Here is a 19,785-nt window from a genome sequence, read left to right as displayed (position 1 = left end):
AGGCCTGAATCTAGGATCCCTTCTAAGCAGGGTCTCTTTGATCCTGTCAGAGTTTTGATGGGACCCTAATCCCACACAATTTCTTCAGGACTCGCAACCTTACCCCAGGCCAGAGGATGTTGGAATTCACCAATCTGAGCTGTGTATACATTCTCCCCATTTCATTTTAGACCCAAAACAGATTGTACAGTTTATTACAAATTAGTTTCTACCACTTTATTCTGATGAGGAGGTCACAAGCCACAGGATTTTAAAGTGCGTGAGATTCACTGGCAACAAAGCCACACAATATCAAAGCCTCCCTGCCCCATTCCTGATAATAGGAAGGAAATTCAAATAGGGATTGTGGGTGTCAGGGAATACTAAAAAGGATTGAAGGAGGGATAGGGATAAAAGGGATAAAAGAGGGATAAAATCCAGTGACTCTGAAAACAAGAGAAAGCCTGAAAGAAGTGTGGTAAAAAGTTCCTCTGATTCTGAACACATCACAAAAACCTTAGCCCCTCTCCCCCTCTTCCTCTTGGCCAGCATATGGCTGCAGTGATCTAGGGACTACCCCCAAAAACCCACTCCAGAAAAAAAGTTGAGCTGTTCAGGCTTTCTGAATTGATGTCAAATGTCTCTGATTTTCCCCTCTAATCTAAGCAATTCAGTGCCCATAGCAGTTAGTGGCAGTGGGAAAGGGAGTGTTCCCTTCATCACACAGCAGTAGACAACTTCAGAATCACTGCTGAGGTTGGCTGGCTAAACAGCTGGCCCCTGCCAAGAGCTGGTGAGGAATGTCTGAAGAGCAGCTGGAGAGGGGGGTGAGAAGAGGGGCATGTGGCCAGCTTAGTTGGCTGGGAAAGTTCTTTGAGAATCCTCATGGGAAGGATGGTAGCTGTTGGCTAACATGGCCTAGAGAAGGAACTCCACCCCAACCTACTGTGACATGCCGAAGGGTATAAGGACAGGCAGATTGATCAGTCCAGATCAAGGAGAAAGGTACTTACTCCCCAAAGAGACAGGATAAAGCCTTGCACCCTTGCTGGAGACACTCCCTAAGCCGGTTTGGACTTGCCCATGTCCTTTCCACCTAAGCACAGGCACTCCCCAGTTCTCTGCCAGCTCAGCAAATCTGTCAGACACGGATCTCCTTGGCTGGCCCCAATCTCCCTATGCGTAGACCCCTCTGTCAACACAACTACTTGAAGCTCCCCAGGAATTGGATGGAAGGAAAGCAACCTCCCTCTCCTCAGAAACTAGATTTGGGTTGGGATCCCTGGGACTACAGTTGAATTTCTATACTCAATCATGCCTTTAGGTCTTCTAAAGGAAACAGTTAAAGTGCTTTGCTGGCAAGTTTCCTTAGAGAGGGCCCAGCTGCTTCTATATTTAAAAGTGGCAGAAGGTCCAGTAGCCCCAGACTCATGCATTGCCAGTTTATAATTACATGTATGGGTCATCTCTACACACATGCATGTTAAGCCCCTAACCCCACCCCCTCACATAACTACCATGAAACAGAAGGTGCCAGAATCAAGAAAGCAAATTATATCTGCATTCTGGGTACCCTACTCCCCCACTCTCAATCTATACCTGGGTCTTTTCCATCCTGAAGGGATACTTGATACTGGTCCCTTTAGTCTGGTTTGGTTGGGAGGGGAGAGGGAAGGGAAGGAAGCTAGAACAAAGTAAGTACCCAACACATACATACACACACACACACACACGCACACAAACACACGGACATATATATATATATACACAGACACACACACCCCCTCCCACTCTTCAACATTTCAGCAGCATGATACCTCTAAGGGCCTAATAGGTGGTGAAGGAGGTAACAGGGGACCTATACTCCTTCCTGAAAATACGAGTCCATCTGCATGGACAAAAGCTTCTTCAAATCTGGGATCTTAGCTTCTGTCTTGAACACAGTTCTCCTTCCCTGAACAGTAAGGAGAGAACACAGGTCCTTTCTTATCTAGCCTAATTAATCAAGGTAGGGCTAGTTCATGCTCTTCTTGGCAATTTCTGATCATTGGTCAGATTCAGCAAACTTCTGCCACTGGGCATAGGGAAGGAAGTTAAGAGGGAATGAGAAGACTCATCTCCCTACTTAAATCCAGTCTGTGCTGTCAGAACACATTTTACCGCGAACTCACATTCAGATGACTCTGGTTCCCAGCCCCATTCACTGCTACTACCCTTCCTGAGTTCCAGGGTCAGAGATGGTGCCAGGGACCTAACCATATGAAGGATCTTGATTTAGGGATCTAAGATAAGACAGTGCCTCTGCTGACTTTCTAGTCCCCATAGATACTACCCTGGGTCTGGCCCCAGTGCAGGGAGCTAACAGGAAACCGTTATCAGATATCAGTCCCTAACCTTTACTGTTTGCCTCTGAGCTGAGAGGACACACTCCCTCACCTCCCAGCCTTTGTCTCTCTCTTTCCTGAGAATCCAAGCTCTAAATGCTCCCAGATTTCACTCTGAGACAAAGAACTTCTCCCCCACTGCCCATAGCTTAGGCTTCACTACAAAGGGGGTAAGAAGAAAGGGTTTCTGAGTATAGGAGACAGTGCAGGAGACTGAAGCAGCCACACATGAGCACAAAAGCAGAGGCAGCACTGCTAGAGACACTGGAGGTTGGGGCACAGGAAGACTAGAGGACATCTGTCTCCCTCTCAATCCCCACATACTTGAGGGCATCAGCTTGGCTGTACCTGTCAGGGAAGGAAGAGAAAAGGAGTTTGGTTAATGCCAGGACTTTTGTGCTTGATAAAACCAAGCCCCCAATTTTCTTTCCCTTTTTTAACTTCAATCAACCTGATCATTGTGAAAAGGCTTCTTCTAAGGAAAAGCATGACAGTTAAAGACAAAAAAGATGAGGCCATGATTTATCCTCCCCAGTCCTCAATCCCTCCAGACTCACCTCCCATGCAAGAAAGCATGACTCTGTAACAGCCTCACCTGTAATCAAAGAAGAGTTCTTCCCCAGCCTGAATTGCTCTTTTGGCAAAGATTCCAATCCGATGATCTCCATTCACCATCACCACTGAAATAAAACAAGTAACAAAGGCTATTCCTTTGGCTCTTGGCTAACCTCAGGCCAATTCCTCTAACTTTTTAGTGCATTACAGGAAATTTTTCACTCTCTCTGTCTTCAAGTTCTGCAAATGGTTCCTTGAAGGGGAGACTGATCTCCAAGTTAAGAAATGGCCAATGAGGTTATCTGATCTCAAGTGCCCTTAGATTTTTTTTTTTTTTAATCCTGGCTAGTTTTGTGATGGTCTGCAGTCTTCAGTGACATGTGTCCATGGAAGCGGGAACTTTTAAAATGGACAAAGTAAAAAATAAGAAAAGTCTTTTTTGAAAGGAAAGAAACATCTGAAATACTGGTAACTGCTGTATATATTAAAAGAAAAGGGTTCATGTGGCCCAGAACTCAGACTGTCCCACCATCTATCCCATAACCTCACCTTTGGCATAGCAATTGGGATTCACTGAGTGGTTTGCAAATCGAATTTTATTTCCTTTCCGGGTGGCATCCACTACAAAATCTAGAAAAGATAAACAAAGAAAAGACATTAGTTCATCATTCTGTCCTCCATATAGAGAATATGTTGCATGTTAAGGTCTCAAGTAACTTCCCCAAAGCAGCAGAAATTTAGATCCAATGGGAATTTCATGTAAAGGTGAGCCTCTCAGGATGGAGAAGACATCCTACTTTTCTGGAACTTTTCCCAAGGTTATTGCTTTTCTCACTTTAAATCCCTGAGACCCTTACATGTGGTAGTGAGGCTTCTAATGTGTGTATCATAGATATGTTTGTTTTATCCAGAGCTGGTGAGATTTGACTTTGGTGTGATCCCAACTGAATCATATCAATACCCTTTCCTAACCTGCTTCCTGTGAGATTTAGTGGTTAAGTCTATGATTAGACTACGGAAGCAGGGACTATGAGGGAGGACAAGTGACCCTTCTAATATTTCTGACTCCATTAAGAATGAGTGGTGACAATGTCTCCTACCATTGTTGAGATTGAAGAGAAAGCTGGACATGTACTTGTCATAGACCTTTCCCCGTCGATCAGCCTCATCCTGAGAGATAAGCTATTGACAAGATGAATGAAAAGAGAAGATGTAAATTGGGATGCCTGCTCAGGACAATCCCCTCAGTAAAGGAGAAGGCTGGAATGCACACAAGGAACTAGACTCTGAGAAAAGCACAAGGAGCTAATGCTTAGAGTGATCCCATTCTTTAGCCAGGCCATCTAACAGTAAAATTAGTGAACCTATCTGACACCTCCCACCATTGCTGAGCTGGGTTGCTTAGGAGTTCCTAAACAGTGGTTTGTTTCATGGCTGCAGATGGTTCTTTGGATTCCCTAAGAGAGGCCACATGAGAGCTGAACTGAGACATTTAGGGAGTAATTCATAGCTGCCCAACCCACAAAAAAATTAGGGGGTGTTATCAACCTCACCCACTGTGAGAATTTGAGTCAAACCTGCAGGGCTCACCTCGCCACAATATTCAGAAATGAATTCATTCTTCTGTACAGACTCCTTGATGAAGGTGCCCCATCCAGCCACATCTGAAGGGGCCAGCAGCAGGTGCTAGGGAGGAGGCAATCAGACCTCAGGCTACATGGTAAGCATTGTGGGGAAGGGGTGGGGGTTGTGACATAAAGGGACAGCACTGTTGAAAGGATCTGAAAGATTGCCTTATTCTATTTGAGGGACAAAGAGAAAGAAAACAAAATATGTTTTACCTCTCAACTGGGAGTGGGGACAGGTTTTTCTAATTCTGACAACCCAGGAATGTATTACCATTTGTGAGGCAAAAAAAGAAGGCATAAGCAAGACCCCACCCCTCTGTTCCCTTCAATTTAATCAGCTATAAATGGATTGGTTCTCAGACAATAAATGGCTTTCAACATTCAACTCCTGAGGTGTGGAAGCTATAGTGCAGCAAGCTCCAGTGAGCTGAGAAAGGAAAGCTATCAGAAATCATTTTCCCACTACTTCCATGGAAATCCCAGCCCCTGAGATGTCAGTCCATGGAGTTCACACCTTCTTAAGACCACGCTGGATGCTGCAATTCTTGCAGGAGACAACCTTGCAGTCCCAGTGTTCTGAGGCCCCACAGGTAAGACACAGGTCGGGATCACATTCCCGAACAGCGAGGTAGCAGGGACACTGTTTGGTGTTACACTGAGTCTTGCATCGGCAGCCTGGAAATCGATTTTGACCTGAAAGGGGCAATGGAAAAATTGCTGGGGTCAGCCAGGTCACTGTATAAATCCTGAGAAAATATGGCCTTTTTTTGAGTTTTAGTGAGAAAGAGTGTGAGGTTTATAGGGCAGCAGTGAGGTGAATGGGATGGGTTTGAGGATGCTGTGGGGAGCAGCATTTATTCCCTATTCCAATATTCATCACACAAAATATCTTGGTCAAGATACCTCACAGTGAGGTATGGTAGAAAGAACACTGGAGCTAGAGCAAAACCCAGTGCTACCATTTACCTACCTATGTAACCTTGTGTAAGGCCCTTCTTCCTGGGTATCAGATTTTGTCTTCATTTATAAAATAAAGGAGTTGAATGACATAATTTATCAGTTCTATGATCTAGCATGGGACAATACAAAGAAAACTGGTTTTGGGACAGAGGCCCTGAGGTCAAATCCTGGCTCTGCACTTATAACCTGCAGGAACTTAGTGAATCATCTTTACCTCTACTTTCTTCCTCATCAAAAAAATGAAGGAAATCCCTCATCCTGTGACTTAGACCTCCTGACCCAATGTTGAAAAAGGGTGTGCTATTAGCTCATTCCCCAGAATCATCTTTCCCTTTGCTTATGAGGACTGGGAGGGTGGCTGAGTACACACCATGGAAAGAACACAATCAGTGCTCCTCACTGGCAAATCCCTGCCTGAAGAGCAAGTATCATTTTGACAGTACTATGCAGGCTCTCCACTCCCCCCCTCTCTTCCACCTACTGCTCTACCCAGAATGATCTGCTGTGGCTGAGATGTGTATCTGCTGTGGGCAGAAGGTACTCATATCTACAACTGCCTGGCCTCCAAGCTCTGCAGGCTCTGGCTTTCATATCTATTAATCAGCCCATTGTGGTCAGGACTGATGGTAAACTACGCCAAGGGACAGGGCGGTGGAGGGAGAAGAAGCAATGGGGAAAGGTAAGGGAAAGGACTATGCAAGCAACCTATCCTCCCTCCCTTGCCCACCCTCTGTGCTGTCATCAGATTCCTGATTCCTACCAAATTATATTAAAATGAATTTAACTTTAATTAGAATATAAACATACAAATTTTAAATTGAATTTTTAAAAATCAAATTTTGAAAATAGCAAGATCCCCAAATGGGGGGTTGTGGGAAATACTGAACAACAAGTGTCCAAAGTCCTCATCTTACCACTTGAAGGTAAAACAGGGAGGATAGGCAAGTTCTGTAGACCTGCACACTCAAGACTTTCAGTCCCTTGTTGACCCCAGGCAGAATGCCTGACATATGACAAATACTGAATGTGAGAGGGTCCAGAGGCAACTCAGAGAGCATGAAAAGGAAGGAAAAGCTGGGATTTGTGTGTGCAGTGCAGGCTTACAGTCTGGGTTGCACTGGCAGAACTTCTCACAGAAATTCTGGGTCATGATGCAGGGGCAGGTGCTGTCGCAGGGACGGTCTGGATGGTCACAGGGTTGGTAGTTGTACACCTGTGTAGCGGAGTTATCTAGGAGATAGGGAATAGGCCAGTAACACAGCTGTGACTATGCTTTCTGCCCCTCTTCCCAGTTCCCAACACCCTAATAAAGAGGCAGTCACAGCCTGGGGGAATTCAAATTAATTCAAGAAATATCTACTATGGGTGCAAGACACTATGCTAGGGATACAAATTCAAAAACTAGAACAGCTCCTCTTCTCAAGGAATTTATGTTCCATTGCTCTTGACTTTGAAGTTAGAAAAAGCCAAGTAAGGGTAACTTTCAGAACACTTTGGGATATGACAGGGAGAAGAGGCCAAGAACTATAGAGCTCCTATTTACATATGAAAGCTAACATCTAGCTGATAATATACCATCAGAGAGACAAAGGCCACAGCATCAACTCCTAAGAACCAGGTCATGGCCTTCTCAGTTGCAACGGGAAGTTGAGCTCCTCTGAACAATTGCAGAGAAACCTGCCATCTGTGGGAGCTGCTCAGGGTCTGCAAGGACAGCTGCCTAAGGGGTGATGTGGGTGGGTGGCCACATGAGGAGAGGCTGATGACTGAACTGATGGAAGAAAGCTGAGAGACAACATACCTTTCTTGAGTTGAATCTTCCTGCAGTGTGCAGCCCATAGCCTGGAAGAGAAAGACAGGAGGAGTAGGGTCTGTGCCATAGTCCTGAGGGGATTTGCAGATGCAGCTAAATAAAACATAACCTACTCTGAAACACTGTGGTTTGACAAATAAGGGCTGCCTGTGAAAATCAGACATGAGGCAAGGGCTCCAGCACATTAAAACTAGAGATTCTGATTTAGGCTCTCACAGATGATTAAAAAAAAACAAGGTAAAACAAAAAGCTTGTGTCTCTTTCAAGATGCTAATAACTCCCTTTGGGGCTAATAGATATGGGGAATGGAAACAGAGATGGAAGGTGGGAAGAAAGGATTCCAGATCAAGAGGTGGGAGGGGAAAAGGTGTAGAAACTTCTGCTAGCTATTATGATACTGGTTACTTTAAGGGAAAGAACCTGAGAGAAATATACAAAGTACAAAAGAAAATATATTGGACTTGAGAGTACAAAGACCTGGGGTTTGAATCCAAGCTCAACCTTCACTTAGCTGTGTGACCATAGGTAAATCACTCCTCCTTTCTGAGCCTCAGTTTCCTACTTTGTAAAATGGGGCTAATAATATTTGTGCTATTTACTTACCTCATAGTGTTAGGAAAGGTGTTCTGAAAAACTCAGTGTGGAAGAAATGTGAGTTAGAACTATTTGCTTCTACTGGGTAATGGTCTTAAATCAGGACCCAAAACAAGAACATCTTTAAGAAATTTCAATTCAAGGCAAACACTAGAAGATAGTGCTATTGGACAGAACTGAGGAGAGGCTTTAATGGTGAATGGCCATCTAGTCAGGAAAGATTGCCCTCAGGGGACTGAAGCCTGCTCCTGCTGCCTCCTGAAGTCAAGGCCTGTCTAGCAAAAACTGAAGAGCACCAGTGAGGAAGGACCAGGAGGGGTGGGAGGAGCTGCTCAAGGCCCCAGGGAGCATGTGCACACTCTCCTAGACTGATGGAGAACATGCTGCTTTGCCTGGTGGTGGGGAGGAACACAGATGGGAAGTCCAAAGGGAGGCCCAAGCATGGGGAGCAGAAAGGATCGATACCCATCCCAGCCACAAAAAGTGCTTTGTTCAACCCTTGCCTGTGTTTTCTTTTCTTCTTCTGCGAGGGGTTCATGAGCTCATTTGTTGGCAACTTCAGGATAAGTGACTCTTTGACTGCAAACTGAAAGACCTGGAAGAGAAATCCAACAGGCCCCGTCACTCTCCCACTGGCTGAATGGCCAGACAAAGGGCCCCAGCTGGAAGCTGGCTCTAGCGGGTTCAGAGGCAGCTGGTTTCATTGCCCCTGTGCGTCCCAATTGCTTGGGACATGAGGTCACATGGCTTTACAGTTTAATTCTCCAGCTGGTGTCCTGAAAGGGAGGGAGCAGTACTGACCACAGGCATGCTTGCCTGATCACTGGCTTCTTGCAGGTTTTGCTCTAATGGTTTTGGAGGGAGTTTTTTTGTTTGTTTGCTTTTTTGGACCTTTAACTCTCCCCCTGTATATGTCTTTCCTCACCTAAGTAGCAACTTTATAAAATGATTCTGACCTTTGGATAAAGGACTGGCATTCAAAGCAGAACCTGGCTCTGAGCATGAGCACCCTCTGTTGGGGGAAAGATGTAGAATCATACAAACAATGTTATAGCTGAAAGCTATCTTAACAATCATCGAGTCTACATCTTTCATTTAGCAAAAGAAGAAACTGAGGCTCAGAGAGGGAGAGTCACTAGTTCTTATCATTTCCTGGGATCACAAAATTATTAAGTTGGCAGGAACATTAGAAGTCATCTATTCCAAACTCCTCATTTTACAAATAAGGAATCTGAGGTCCAAAAAGCAGAATCTACTTTACTAAAGTCACACAGCTAGTTAGTGTCAGAATTGGGCCTACAATCCAGTCTCCATACTCTTATCCTACAGCTTTTTCAACTCTATCACATTACCTTAATATTAGATTTATCTTTGGTAGGACACCTTCCTATCATTCATAAAATAAAGGAAGCTAAAGCAAGACACTATCTAGTATTTCCTAAAGATAAGGAGTCATATGGACAAGTCTGGACCATGTTTCTTCCAATTGATTGGCATAGGATGGTATCTATACCCAATTTCCTATCCTTAATCTTCCTGAATCCAAACTATTAGTAACTGCTATGACAATTATGTTTGTCACAGCTCTACTCAAGAAAAAGGAGAAACAAAGGAGAGCAATTTGTGGCAGGAAACTGAACTGAAGTAGTTGATGGGGCAAGGGAACAAGAAGAAATCTGAATGAAAAGCCCTTAGGAAATGGGCCAGCTACTGTCCAGAATGGCCCAGGAAAGCCAATTCTATGAAAGAAGGAAGATCATGCAGGAGAGTTTCTGAAGTCAAGGATGAGGTAATATTAGCAATAATTAAGGGGGGGGTGGCAGAAGATTGGTGATGGCCACTTGAGTAAGAAAGAAAGGAGGGGCAACTAGATTGCACAATGGATAGAGCACCAGCCCTGGATCACCAGCCTCAGACACATAATAATTACCTAGCTTGTGACCTTGGACAAGTCACTTAACCCTACAGCCTTGCCAAAAAAAAGAAAGGAAGGAAGGAAGGAAGGAAGGAAGGAAGGAAGGAAGGAAGGAGGCATGAGCTCAGAGTATTCCCTAGGTATTCTTTAGAACTTACACAGAGGAATCTATCCAGGCCTTCTGCCTTAAGACAACCTGTGGCTCTTCTTTAGAGGGTGAAAGAGATAGTGGCCCTCTATTTTCCTCAGCTTTTCTCAGGTTTTCCTTGAAAGAAGTTCTTCAAAAAGAAATTAAAAGCAAAAACGAATCTAGAGGTAAATGGGAATTCAAAGCGGTGTCAGAAGACTGGAAGAACACATCACTGAGTTTCTTCTCTATGAAAAAGAAGGGCATGACTGAGGCCATTCCCAGGGAGGATGGAACTGGATTCTTGAAAGAGAAAAAAAAAAAACTCTCTTTAATATCTAATATTGATACCAGGAAGAAATCATTAGTTCTGGTAGTTGGTGACTCCCTGCTGGAGGATACTGAGGAAATCCTAGGTTAACATAAATGCTTAGGAGGTATCTTGGGTTCAGTTGGTCAGTAAGCATAAATTAAATGTTTGCTATGTGCTACTCACTATGCAAAGCACAGGCAAAAGACAGTCTCTGCCCAAAGGAGTCCATAGTCTAATGGAAATAGAAGTTGGGGGAAGAGGGGTCAGGGAACCTTCTGAAAGTCACATAGAAGCATGATCTGAACAACAGTTCTCTGACTCCAGAGTTGGTATAATTTCCATCGCAACCACCACCTCTCCAAAGCACAATATCTAGGACACAAAAGAGAACTCATAAGTCTCATCAAACTTAAAAACTACTATCTACTTCTGATGATTCATGTGGAGATATAAAAGATTCTACTGCCAGAAGGAAACCATGTCTCAGGGCAGAGGTGGAGTTTTTTGAAGTACTGCTGCTTGAAAGTTTGAGGAAAAAAAATTAAGGAAAAAAAAAAGGCCTGGGGCAGCTAGGTGGTGCAGTGGATAGAGCACTGGCCCTGGAGTCAGGAGTACCTGAGTTCAAATCTGGTCTCAGACACTTAATAATTACCTAGCTGTGTGGCCTTGGGCAAGGCACTTAACCCCAATGCCTAACAAAAACCTAAAAAAAAAAAAAAAAAAAAAGGCCTAAATGAGAAGTGAATGGCTAGTTTAAGAAGATGGTGATGGATCCCACTGGATTTAAATTTCTAGCAAGAGTCATGGTCAGACATGGAATGCATCTAATGAGGGCTGATAAAAATATTATTTGCTTAGAGAACATTGGATAGAATAAAGAAGACTTTAACCTAAAAATAGATAGAGAGAAAACTGCTCAAATATATGCATTAAATTCAATAACAAAGTAGACAGAATAAAGGAAGAGTAGAAGGGCCTAATATTTCATAAAAGCTAAAAAAAGAGGAACATAATAATTTTCATCGCTTTGGCTACAGTTGCACAAAACACAGGTAAAAGTGAATTAAGAGCAATGAAAATTTAAGCAATGAGAAAAATGTGATCTTATATGTATCACTAAGACATGATGGGATATACTCAGAATTAAAAGAATATACTTTATTCATAAAGAACAGATTTGTTATAGTAGAAGTAATAGAACTGCATTGAATATTAAGATAATATACTCACGTGAGGAAATCTATTAATGGGTGGGAGAACATAGTCACGATCATAGTAAGAGTTTCAATGGTAGAAGAAGTAGTTGCAATACTATGACAGAATATCCTATATATCACCTAGCTAAAAATGGGTGATGAGTCCCAGGCTAGAAGTTGCAGAGAAGCATATTTTCTTCTATTTAAGAAAAAAACTTTCTGACAATGAACTTTCAAAAAACAGAACTCAAAAAGAAATAAGTTTCCCATGGGTGGAGGTCTTCAAGTAGAGAATACTGAATATGAAATATATATGAGATTACCATTCAAATGTAGGTTGGATTAGATGATCTCTGAGGTCCTTTCCAACTCCAAGATTATATGTCTCTATAACTCTATAGGAAAAGTCTCAGATAAGCAAGGATCTGAGATAAACAGACATCTGAAGGAATCTTTTTCTGGACACTTAGCCTTAGGATACAGACTGGGGAATGGTTGGTTGGGCTGGCTAGACAGATTCTGACCCTTATTGCTGTTCTATTCCTTTTTCAGACAGTACCTGCTTGCATGTTTTAGTTCCCAGGAGCCTGGCTATTGAACAGAAGTTGTTGAAGTAGGTACCATGGAACACTCTGAAGAGGGACTCCTCAGCCCCAGTCCATTCCACAGGTTCTAGGGGTGCTTCCACTACACAGAGCTGAGGTGGGGCAGGGCTGGCCTTCTGTTTGGTGGGTGTTTGACATCGAGAGTTGGCCTCTAGAACAGGAAAAGATAGAGAAGAAAAGAGTGAACAAAACAGAAAGTTAAGGGCAACGCCCTACAATTTCAGTAGTCTTACAACTCTTACCAAGGAGAAAGGCTGGTGGGGAAACAAGAGTGTTTCCCATGTATAGTAATACTTAAAGGTAAATCTTCAAAAGTGAATATTTCCTCAAAGGAACTGATAATAGAGGATGTTCAGAAATTTTCTGGGTAGACTGTATAATGAGGGTCCACATATTTTCTGTATGGTGACCCATTTTATAAGATTGTTATGAACAAAGTACTTTATAACCCTTAAAGTTTCATATAATTGTGTTCTCATTATTACTGGCAATAATATCATGACCAATCCCCATGCTGCAAATACAAACCACTAAATATCCTTGAGAAATCAAGAAATAACTTGAATTGGCACTGAAGCATGATCATAAACAAAGCTATTGCCCACAATTGCCTGGACTTATATAACACTGACCAGATGTTGTCATATTGAAAAATTCTATCTTCCAAACTACGTGGAATGAAAGTCCTCACAATATGGACACCTAAATAAACAAATGAAAAAATGTGGGAACTGGATGAAATACATATCTCTATTCTCCACCTTCTACTGGACTTGTGTCCTGAAGTTGCTCTCAGTGATGCCTTACAGATAGTGATCTGACATTCCAATTTTTTTTAACCTATAAAAGTAATCATTTTATGTACCTCGACAATAGTCTGCCTAGCATAACATAAAAGAATAGTAGGACAGTCATTTGTCCCCAGACCATTTCTACCTGAACCCTATAGAAGACAAGAAGAATGATAACACTAATAATATTGAAGAAAGGAAGTAAAAGTGTATTATAACAAAAGAAGAATAACGCTAATAATCCTGAGGAAAGGAGGAACAAGGTATTAGTATTGTACCTGAAGAGCTGGAGGCCCAGTCATTTCCTGTATCCCTGTCACTGTCCCCTTCTTTTGTCTCAGTCACAGCAGAGGTGGAAGTGTTAGAGGAGGAAGCATTAACCACTTGGTGTCGACGTCTTCGACGTCCAGAACACTTGGAGCGTGGATTGTGGAGCATAGCATATTCCTTTGCTCCTTCCTGCAATGGACACAGTATGGATATGAAACAAGACCCTTTAATAATGTTTTTTTTCCCAGTCTTCTTTTCCTAAAATGCAGTGGGTCCTTAGTCCCAATACATACAATCATTCACCTCAATTCCCATGTTTAAATATGCCTGCAGTACCATTTTCTATAGTTCTATGACACAAGAGTGGCTAAAGAATAATAATATTGCTTTTATATAAACATAACAAACTTGTAGGCTTCATGGACCAGTGGGCCAAAAGAAATTCATATCCTGGGGCCAAACCCCTGGAGACAAACCTTTTTGTATTGTTGGCACCTAGACAGAAAGCATTTTGTCAATAGGTCTATATTTTTTGGTGTAATCTGTCAGAGTTTGTACTCTTGGCCAAAGACTTGGAAAACCTAAGTCACTATACTGAAGAAGGACCTCAATTTATAATGGAATTGTATTACAAAAGCTCATTTGCAAGTCAGATGTTTGGATATAAAAAGGAATCTTCCCATAGAAGCAATCTTTAAAATGGCATGGCCCCTGGTTTCCAGGCAAGCCAACAAAACTCTATTTAATCTATAATGTTACTATTGGAGTTGCTCTGAGTTTAGGGTTCTAGAAATAGGCTCATATAGGAAAAGGGAAGTTTTCTTTTTTGATGCAAGAACAACCCTAGACAAAACTTTGAAAGAAGGATTTGGTTCTTCTTCCTTTTATGTCCAACTCTCCTATCTCCTGTTGTCTCTTTCCGAGGCCTCCAGTGCTTCATATTTTACTAATTCTCTCTTCTCAATTGTCTCTTATTTTGGTGGGCATGTACCACAAAATGTGACATGCCCCCAAAGTTCTTTAACTTTTCTCTCTCCCAACCCAAAGTCCCCATTTCCTCAATAAAGAATCTGAATAGACAAATTCACATTATGTCATGAATGATTGAAAATTCCTAAACTCCAATATCTACTAAAGTTCCTGCTCTATAGGCTAGACTAGTTGTTTTTTTTTTAAGAATAGACAGCTGTTCTTAAAACTTAATGATTTAGGGGGCTGAGGCTTAAGCTTTTGATTGGGTTCCTGATCATGTAGGGCAGTGGTGTCAATCATGCTACCATAGACTGCATCCTGAACCACAAAATAAATAAAAACACAATAAAACATAGTATTACATTCTAAAACTAAATCAATATGTGACCCATAGGGATCTTTATGTGCAGATTAGTGGCTCCTATTGTTCCTATTTTTTATTTGAATTTTACAATTTTACCTGGGACATAATGAGCAATTAGTGCCTCTCAGACTTGGTGGCTGCCCCACTGTTGTGTGAGTTATTATATTCACTTGACTCAATAAACTCTGTTAAGAAGAGTTTCTTTATGGAAATGAGGGAATTACATCTCTCTAAAGCAGTGCTATAGCCTTTCCATACTACTGCTAAGCATATTTCCTTTTTTAGAATTAAATGGTCTACAAATATCTCATTTCATTCCAACCCCAAACCTGAATCAGTGGAACAGTCTTGAGTCAGGTCTAACCTACAATATTTGGTATTAATTAGCAAGGCTAGATTGGAATGAACTTGACATTTAAGTGGGGGAAGGGTAATGGGGAGTTAAGTGGGGTTTTGGGTGAAAAGATGACCTTCAAATAGCATAATACTCTAAGGCTACTAGGCTAGACCTCTCAATGGGACAAAAATGGGGCTCCCATTGACCCAAAAGGATTTGTCTAACTGGTGATAAAGAAGTTGACTAATGATAATAATAATAATAAGAAAAGCATTTCTATGTTTATTCTTAAAAGTTCTAGGGGCAGCTGGGTGGGTGTAGTGGATAGAGTACTGGCCCTGGGGTCAGGAGGACCAAGTTCAAATTTGACCTCAAACAGCTGCCTAGCTGTGTGACCTTGGGCAAGTCACTTAACCCTATTGCCTTGAATAAATAAAAATTTAAAAAATGTTCTAGAAAAACAGAATCATTAATATAAGAAAATCAAAGTAAATCATCCCTATGTGTTTGAGACATCTGAAGGCAGCAGTAAATGACTGATGGATTTAATAACAGCATAAGAAAAAAAAGGCAACCCTGGAAAGGGAAAAAGAGAAAAGACAAATAGATTGTGGGAAAGTAAAGTCTTTGACCCTGAGGTCACTCTGGGAAATATACTGAATGCCACTGAGATCAAGACTAAAATGAAAGAGTGGGAATGGAAGGGATGAGAATCCGACCTAGTAGTATTAAAGCCTTTCGGTTATCCTACCACTATCTCTGCAAGTAGCTAAATCATTCTGATGAGTCACTGGTACAATGGCTAAAGCACAGACTGTTCACTGGAACCAATTTGGAAACTGTTCCTGAGACAGCATTACATCTGCTAGGAGAACTCAAAAAGACATTTTTGCAAAGCAGTTAAATTGGAGCCCCTGGATGGGAGATCTTTCATTGTCTCTTTTTAGGCAGCTATGATGTAAATTGTGCATACCTGGCCCCATTAAGATGATTTCCTGTTAAAGCCAGTTTTCCAATGTGGGGCTAAAAGAGAGGATGTGAAAGTCCTAAGAGAGATGGATTTGGTAGACTGGATCTATGTCACTTTCCTACAACTTGCTCATGTCATATAACCAGCCTGTAATTAGATCCTCTCCTTTGGATTTTGCTATGTGCTTTCCCATATGGGCAATCAGGGAAGAACAATTGGTGAAATCTGGTGTTTGGGACAGCTGCAAGTGATCATTTGAGCTTTTGTAAATAGTGTTCTGGGGATGGTATCATACATAGTATTCACCAATATTAAGTGGGCAGAGGGTTATAACACCCAATCCTATAAGGGGCTTTGGGTGTAGTTCCCAAAGCATGGTTGATAAAAAGTCAATCACGGGAGCCAAGATGGCAGCATGATGGCAGCATCTCCCAAGAACTCCCATCCCCCCAAACCCCCCAAAACAAAGGATGGCTCTAGCCAAAATTTAGCAAGGCAGAACCCACAGAAAGATTGAGTGATACATTTTCCTAGTCCAAGATAACTTAGAACTTTCGTGGGAAAGGTGTGCTTCACCAGGACTGGGGGGTTGGAAAAAAAGCCGCGGCACAGCCCAGCACAGCATAGCACACAGCCCAGAGATCACCAGCAACAACCTGAAGGGGTGGTGAGAGAACTGCTCCACCAGAATGAGTGTGGAGTGAGGAGCACTGGCCACAGAATCTGCAGCAAGAATCGGGAGAAAGCAGCCTGCACCCCCAGAGGTAAGGGAAGTCTACAGAGATTTCTCTGCTCTCCCAGGGGTAGGACTCTCCTGTTTGCCCACACTCACATATTGCCATTTGGACTTCCATACTAAGATAGGTGGATCCTGCCTTATAGCTTGAAGTACGGGGCCATCTATATATCAAAGCACAGGCTAGAGAGCATAAGACCTTGAAGGAATAAAGGTTCCAGTGGGGTGTCCCCCAAAAAAGCCCAACCCCATAGCCTTGGAAGTGCTGTAAATTAGTCTTGGGCTGAGGAAATGAGTAAGCCACAGAAAAAGAGGGACCTGACCATAGAGAATTACTTTAGTCCCATGGAAGATCAAAACACATACTCAGATGATGACAAAATTGAAGCTTCTGTATCCAAAACCTCCAAGAGAAATAGAAAATGGGCTCAGACTATGGATGAGCTAAAAAAAAAAAAGACTTTGAAAATCAATTAAGGGAGATGGAGGAAAAATTGGGAGGAGAAATGAGAGCAATGCAGAAAAATCATGAAAACCAAATCAATAGCTTGGTGAAAGATATACAAAAAAAAATACTGAAGAAAATAACATGTTAAAAACCAGTTTAGGCCTAATGGGAAAAAGCAAAACAAAAGGCAAATGAGGAGAAGAATGCCTTAAAAAGCAGAACTGGCCAGCTGGAAAGAGATAAAAAAGCTCTCTGAAGAAAACTCCTTCAAGTGCAGAATGGAACTAAAGGAAGCTGATGACTTTGCAAGAAATCAGGAAGAAATAAAACTCTTCCAAAAAAGCCAAAAATTAGAAGAAAATCTGAAATATCTCATTGGAAAAACAACCAACCTTGAAAACAGATCCAGAAGAAATAATTTAAAAATTATTGGACTATCTGAAAGCCATGACCAGGAGAAGAGCCTAGACTTCATTTTTCAAGAATACAGAGTCTGAACCCCACAGCCACCACTGCCCAGAGCCCAGTGAGCCCCGGCCCACCCACCCTGCCGCCACCGCCGCCACTCCTCGCTCCGGGCACAGAACATTCAGTCATGGATAAAAATGAGCTGGTGCAGAAGGCCAAACTGGCTGAGCAGGCTGAGAGATATGATGACATGGCAGCCTGCATGAAGTCTGTAACTGAGCAAGGAACTGAATTGTCCAATGAGTAGAGGAATCTTCTCTCTGTTGCTTACAAAAATGCCGTAGGGGCCCGAAGGTCATCTTGGAGGGTTGTTTCAAGTATTGAGCAAAAGACGGAAGGTGCTGAGAAAAAACAGCAGATGGCCCGAGAATACAGAGAGAAACTTGAGACCAGAGATATCTGCAATGATGTCCTGTCTCTATTGGAAAAGTTCTTGATTCTTAACGCTTCACAAGCAGAAAGCAAAGTTTTCTATTTGAAAATGAAAGGTGACTACTACCTCTGTTTGGCTGATGATGACAAGAAAGGAATAGTGGATCAGTCACAACAAGCATATCAAGAAGCATTTGAAATCAGCAAAAAGGAGATGCAACCAATGCATCCTATAAGACTGGGTCTGGCCTTGAACTTCTCTGTGTTCTATTATGAAATCCTGAACTCTCCAGAGAAAGCCTGCTCCCTTGCAAAGACAGCTTTTGATAAAGCCATTGCTGAACTTGATACATTAAGTGAAGAATCATACAAAGACAGCACACTAATAATGCAATTACTGAGAGACAACTTGACATTGTGGACATCGTACACCCAAGGAGATGAAGCTGAAGCAGGAGAAGGAGGGGAAAATTAACCAGCCTTCCAACTTTTGTCTGCCTCATTCTAAAATTTACACAGTAGACCATTTGTCATCCATGCTGTCCCACAAATAGTTTTTATGATTTATGACAGGTTTATGTTACATCTATTTGGATTTCTATATTTCCCATGTGGTTTTTATGTTTAATATTAGGGGAATAGAGGCAGTTAACATTTGGGGAGTTATCTGTTTTCATCTGAGGTGGCCAATATGGGGATATGGAATTTTTATACATGTTTTACATGTTTGGCATAGTACTTTTGGTACATTGTGATTTCACAAGGCCAGTGTTAAAACAGCTTCCATGTCTAAGCAAAGAAAACTGCCTACATATTAGCCTGTCATGGGGTGGGGGGAGGGGGGATAAAAAAAGGGATAATTGGTTCCAGCCACAGGTGTAGTTATTGTGGGCACTCATGACTGTGGTAGAAACAGATGTCCCATAGATATTACATGTCATACCATGTGTATCTGTGGAATACACAATCTCAATGTGTACACCTTTATGATTGCAGTTGCAAAAGTGTTCCTTAAGACAAAGTTTTAACCCAGTCAATTTACTCTGGAGAAGGGCAGAAACGGTTCACATTCCATTATTTGTAAAGTTACCTGCTGTTCACTTTCATTATTTTTGCTATACACATTTTATTTCTATTTAAATGGTTTAGGCAACCTAAGAACAAATGTGCAAGTTAAGATGCAGTAAAAATGAATTGCTTGATATTCATAAAGTCACTGTATATCAAGCACAGCAATAAAACAAAAAACCCATGTATTTAACTTTTTTTAGGTTTTTTTGCTTTTGTGATTTTTTTGATACTTGCCTAACATGCATGTGCTGTAAAAATAGTTAACAGGGAAATAACTTGAGATGATGGCTAGCTTTGTTTAATGTCTTATGAAATTTTCTTGAACAATCCAAGCATAATTGTTAAGAACATGTGTATTAAGTTGATGTAAGTGGAATAAAAGTTTTATGAATGAAAAAAAAAAAAGAAATAATACAGCAAAATTGCCCGGAGATCCTAGAAACAGAGGGTAAAATAGAAATGTAGAGAATTCACTGGTCACCCCCTGTGAAAGGCACCCCAAAAGAAAAACTTCCAGGAATATTATAGCCAAATTCCAAAACTCCCAAATCAACGAGAAAATTCTAAAAGCTGCCAGAAACAGACAATTCAACTACCAAGGCTCCATGGTCAGGATTACACAGGATCTGGCAGCATCTATATTAAGGGCTCATAGGGATTGGAATATGATATTCCAGAAGGCAAAAGATCTTGGTTTACAACCGAGAATCAACTACCCAGCAAAAATGAACATCCTCTTTCAGGAGAAAAGATGGACTTTCAATGAAACAGGGGACTTTCAAACTTTCCTATCAAGATGACCAGAGCTGAACAAAAAGTTTGATCTCCAAGTACAGGACGCTGGTAAACCACAGAGGGAGTGGAAGAGAGGGACTAACTATGAGGAACTTGATGATGTTGAACTGTGTGTATTCCTG

General features: G+C 41.8%; 1 protein-coding gene and 1 pseudogene across 3 annotated transcripts in view; one reads left to right on the top strand and one right to left on the bottom strand.

The window, feature by feature from the left end:
* Nucleotides 1-19,785, bottom strand: part of EZH1 (enhancer of zeste 1 polycomb repressive complex 2 subunit) — a 50,083-nt gene that overhangs the window by 1,451 nt on the left and 28,847 nt on the right. For 2 of the 3 annotated variants that reach the window (XM_074223840.1, XM_074223839.1), the window contains exons 11-20: nucleotides 13,139-13,319; nucleotides 12,024-12,220; nucleotides 8,417-8,508; nucleotides 7,308-7,348; nucleotides 6,611-6,736; nucleotides 5,061-5,239; nucleotides 4,509-4,604; nucleotides 4,019-4,100; nucleotides 3,468-3,548; nucleotides 2,959-3,043 (exon numbers count right to left, since the gene is read on the bottom strand). In XM_074223840.1, the coding sequence (XP_074079941.1) occupies nucleotides 2,959-3,043; nucleotides 3,468-3,548; nucleotides 4,019-4,100; nucleotides 4,509-4,604; nucleotides 5,061-5,239; nucleotides 6,611-6,736; nucleotides 7,308-7,348; nucleotides 8,417-8,508; nucleotides 12,024-12,220; nucleotides 13,139-13,319 (1,160 nt within the window). Of the gene's footprint in view, nucleotides 1-201; nucleotides 2,712-2,958; nucleotides 3,044-3,467; nucleotides 3,549-4,018; nucleotides 4,101-4,508; nucleotides 4,605-5,060; nucleotides 5,240-6,610; nucleotides 6,737-7,307; nucleotides 7,349-8,416; nucleotides 8,509-12,023; nucleotides 12,221-13,138; nucleotides 13,320-19,785 lie in introns of those variants that run through there. The other variant, XM_074223841.1, reaches the window with a different exon arrangement.
* On the top strand, nucleotides 17,534-18,506 carry LOC141513732 (14-3-3 protein zeta/delta pseudogene; annotated as a pseudogene).

This window comes from Macrotis lagotis, chromosome 2 (assembly GCF_037893015.1).
Source record: "Macrotis lagotis isolate mMagLag1 chromosome 2, bilby.v1.9.chrom.fasta, whole genome shotgun sequence".
NCBI lineage: Eukaryota > Metazoa > Chordata > Mammalia > Peramelemorphia > Peramelidae > Macrotis > Macrotis lagotis.
This window is presented reverse-complemented; position numbering and strand designations above follow the sequence as displayed.